The sequence below is a fragment of the Apium graveolens genome, chromosome 7 (assembly GCF_009905375.1).
Source record: "Apium graveolens cultivar Ventura chromosome 7, ASM990537v1, whole genome shotgun sequence".
Classification (NCBI taxonomy): Eukaryota; Viridiplantae; Streptophyta; class Magnoliopsida; order Apiales; family Apiaceae; genus Apium; species Apium graveolens.
In genome coordinates, this window is record NC_133653.1 from 6,436,688 (window position 1) to 6,440,472 (window position 3,785).

Genomic DNA, 3,785 nt, shown 5'->3' on the forward strand with positions numbered 1-3,785 from the left:
AATTTTAACTGAATAAAATTTTCTAAGTACAAATGGTTTGTGTAATGGTCCCCGGGAAGGGGTTTTTAGAATTTTAACTGAATAAAATTTTCTTTGTACACATGGTTTATGTAATGGTCCCCGGGAAGGGGTTTTTCAAAATTTTAACTGAATAAAATTTTCTAAGTACACATAGTTTGTGTAATGGTCCCCGGGAAGGGGTTTTTAAAATTTTAACTGAATAAAATTTTCTAAGTACACATGGTTTGTGTAATGGTCCCCGGAAAGGGGTTTTCAAAATTTTAACTGAATAAAATTTTTTAAGTATTATAGCGACAGTGATCGAATGATAGTAGAATGATTTTGGGCTATGGGGCGCTCCAAATCAGTTTTTTCATTTAAATCATTAGGATAACAGTACATTCTGGGGAAATGTTGAAAATTACATCAAGCTTCTATAGCCTAGAAATGGAGAAGATGCCGGAATGTGTGGTCTACCTTTATTGGTAGATTTTCCTTAGGCGAGCTCCATGCCAAGTGTTTGGGACTTCGGTCCCCCCGAGGTAGCTTAGCTTGTAAGTTCCTGGCCGGAGTACTTCTTTAACCCTGTAGGGGCCTTCCCAGTTGGGCTGGAGCTTTCCCTGATTAGTTGGGTCGGAGGCCTCCGTGTGTCGGAGTACCAGGTCTCCTTCTTCATATTCTCTGATTCTGGCCTTCTTCCCAAAGTGGAGACTTGTCTTTTCTTTGTAGACTTCCATCTTTCTTACTACTTCATCTCTTATCTCATCTAGGAGTTCCAGGTTGGTCTTAAGCCCTTCAATGTTTGAGATTTCGATGAAATTGACAACCCTGTGGGAAGGGGACCCGGTTTCGATTGGAATGCGGGCTTCGGTACCGTATGCAAGCTTGAAGGGGGTCTCATTCGTTCCTGCTCTGGGGGTGGTTCGGTAGGACCACAAGACTTTTAGGAGCTCGTCAGGCCAAGTTTTCTTGGTTTCTTCTAGTCTCTTTTCCAGACCCCGAAGTATGGTTCTGTTGGTTACTTCGACCTGTCCATTTCCCGGAGGGTGTGCAACCGACGCTCTTTTGTGCTTGATTCCGAGCTCTTTTACATATGCTTCAAATTCAGACCCGACGAATTGTGGGCCATTGTCGGAGATGAGGACTACCGGGATCCCGAACCTCATGACGATCGTGTCCATGAACTTGATACAATCCTGTTGGGTGATTGTCCATGGCTTTAGCTTCTGCCCACTTTGTCATGTAATCAATGGCTACCAGGACGTAGCGGAGGTCGCCTTTTGCTCGGGGGAAAGGGCCCATGATATCTATGCCCCGTACAGCGAACGAGATAGGAGATAACACTGACCCTGGCAAGCTCGGGCTTTGTCTAGGGACATTCTCGAATTTCTGGCACTGGGGGCACTTCTGGACGTAAGCGACGGCATCCGAGTGTATCGTGGGCCAGTAATACCCTTGCCTGATGATTTTGTAAGCTAGAGCTTTGGATGCCAAGTGGTTTCCGCGGATGCCTTCATGAACCTCCTGGAGGCAATAGTTGGCGTCCTCAGGATCTACACATTTCAAGGTAGGTGCGGAAAAGGTTCTTCTGTATAGCTGACCCTCCTCCAGGAAGAAACGAGCAGCTTTGTGCTTCAAATATCTGGCCTTGTTCTTGTCTTCCGGGAGTGTCCCATCTCTTAAGTAAGCTATATAAGGGGTCATCCAATTATTTGGGCTCCCGATGCACAGGACCTCAGCTTGCTCTATGCTCGGTACTTTGAGTTCTTCGAAGTGTACTGAACTAACGAGATCGGAGGAATTTTGCACGAGTTTGGACAGCTCATCCACTTTGGAGTTCTCTTCTCTGTTGATCTGAAGTATGGTGATGTCGGGAGTGGCTTCCAAGACGCTTCCTACCATTGCCTGGTATTGTGCCATTGTTGGATCTTTCACGATATATTCTCCGGTGGTTTGCTTGACCACGATCTGAGAATCACTGTGGATGGTCATTCTCGAGATGCCAAGAGATTTCTCCAACCTGAGCCCGACAATGAGTGCTTCATATTTAGCCTGATTATTCGTCGCCTTGAAAGCGAAAGTTATTACCTGTTGAACGGTGAAGCCCTCCGGGCTAATAAGGATGAGCCCCCTCCGGACCTTTTGGCCGTGGACGAGCCGTCGATATAGAGCTTCCAGGAATCCGTGCCCGAGTTGGTTTTCTCCGGGGACATCTCTTGGGGTAAAGGTTGAGTATGTTCCGGGAAGGTGCATTCCATCACAAATTCGGCTAAGGCCTGAGCCTTTATTGGTGTGTGTGGCACGAATTTGATGTTGAATTGACTTAGTTCAATGGCCCAGTTAACTAACATTCCAGAGGCATCTGGTTTGTAAATGACCTTCCTGAGCTGCTGGTCCGTGACCACTCTGATTTCTCGGCCTTGGAAGTATTGCCTCAGCTTTCTGCTGGAGTGTACAAGGGCCAAGGCAAACTTTTCCAGGTTTGGGTACCGAGTCTCTACATCCTTGAGGACTTGGCTGACATAGTAGATGGGGTTTTGTGTTCCTCCTCCCTCCCGGACCAGTGCCGAGGAAACAGCTTTGGGCCCGGCGGCGATGTAGAGAGACAGAGGTTCTCCGGGCTTGGCTTTGGAGAGCACCGGGGGGTCCGTCAGGTGTCTCTTGATTTCTTCGAATGCTGTATGACATTCTGGTGTCCAGTCCACTAACTTCTTGTTCCGGGCCCCTCTCAGTAACTCAAAGAATGGGAGACATCTCTCTGCTAGTTTCGGGATAAATCTTCGCAAGGCTGCTAGGCATCCTGCCAACTTCTGGATGTCCCTCTGTGTTTGGGGTATCTTCATTTCCATGATGGCGGTGATTTTCTCGGTGTTCGCTTCTATTCCTCTTTCGCTGACTAAGAATCCTAGGAATTTGCCTGAAGGTACCCCGAACGCACATTTCTTCGGGTTCAGCTTTATGTTGTACTTCCATAGGTTGTCAAAGCACTCCTTGAGGTCTTTTATGTGATCTGGGGTGGTGAGTGACTTGGAGATCATTTCGTCTACATAAGATTCCATGTTCCTCCCCAACTGGCTCTTGAAAATTGTGTTCATCATTTTCTGGTAGGTGGCTCCAGCGTTGATGAGTCCGAAGGGCATCATGATAAAGGCGTAGACTGCCCTATGAGTAATGAAGGCCGTTTTGGCGATATCTTCGGGATTCATGCGAACCTGGTTGTATCCCGAAAAGGCGTCCATGAAGCTGAGCATGGTATGGCCCGAACTCGCGTCAATCAACTAGTCAATATTCGGGAGGGGGTAGGAGTCTTTAGGGCATGCTGCATTGAGGCTCGTGTAGTCGACACACATTCTCCACTTTCCGTTTGGCTTCTTGACTAACACCATGTTGGCGAGCCAGTCGAGATATTTGATCTCGCAGATGATGTCGGCCCTGAGCAGTTTTTCTATCTCCACGTCTATTGCTTGCTGTCGTTCAGGAGTGAAATTTCTCCTTTTTTGTTTGATAGGTTTTTTCTTTGGGTCTACGTCCAGGTTGTGCATCGCCACCGACTGATCGATTCCGGGCATATCCTCTGGCATCCATGTGAATACATCTGCATATTCTTTTAACAATGAGATGAGCTCTTCCTGAAAGGATGTCTCCAGGCCTTTTCCAATTTTCAACTTCCGGGTGGGGTTCCCGGGGTCCAATTCTATCTCTAACGTCTGGGCGGCAGGCTCTACCTTGCTTTTCTCTCTGACTTCCACAAATTTCTGTATCCAGGCGTCGGTGTTGGTTTCGTT

General features: G+C 47.3%; 1 protein-coding gene across 1 annotated transcript; it reads right to left on the reverse strand.

The window, feature by feature from the left end:
• Window positions 1–1,104: 1,104 nt before the first annotated feature.
• LOC141673183 (uncharacterized) lies at window positions 1,105–3,239 on the reverse strand. The gene is made up of 2 exons (XM_074479916.1): window positions 2,089–3,239; window positions 1,105–2,020 (listed from the first exon to the last, which is right to left on the reverse strand). The coding sequence occupies exons 1-2, from the start codon at window positions 3,237–3,239 to the stop codon at window positions 1,105–1,107; spliced, it is 2,067 nt and encodes a 688-aa protein (XP_074336017.1).
• Between the last annotated feature and the right edge of the window lie 546 nt (window positions 3,240–3,785).

Coding starts and splice junctions, on each gene's coding strand:
- LOC141673183 (XM_074479916.1), bottom strand. CDS start 3,239: ATGGACGCCTTTTCGGGATACAACCAGGTTCGCATGAATCCCGAAGAT. Junction 2,021..2,088: donor AGGGCTTCACCGTTCAACAG/GTAATAACTTTC, acceptor TGTCGGGCTCAG/GTTGGAGAAATCTCTTGGCA.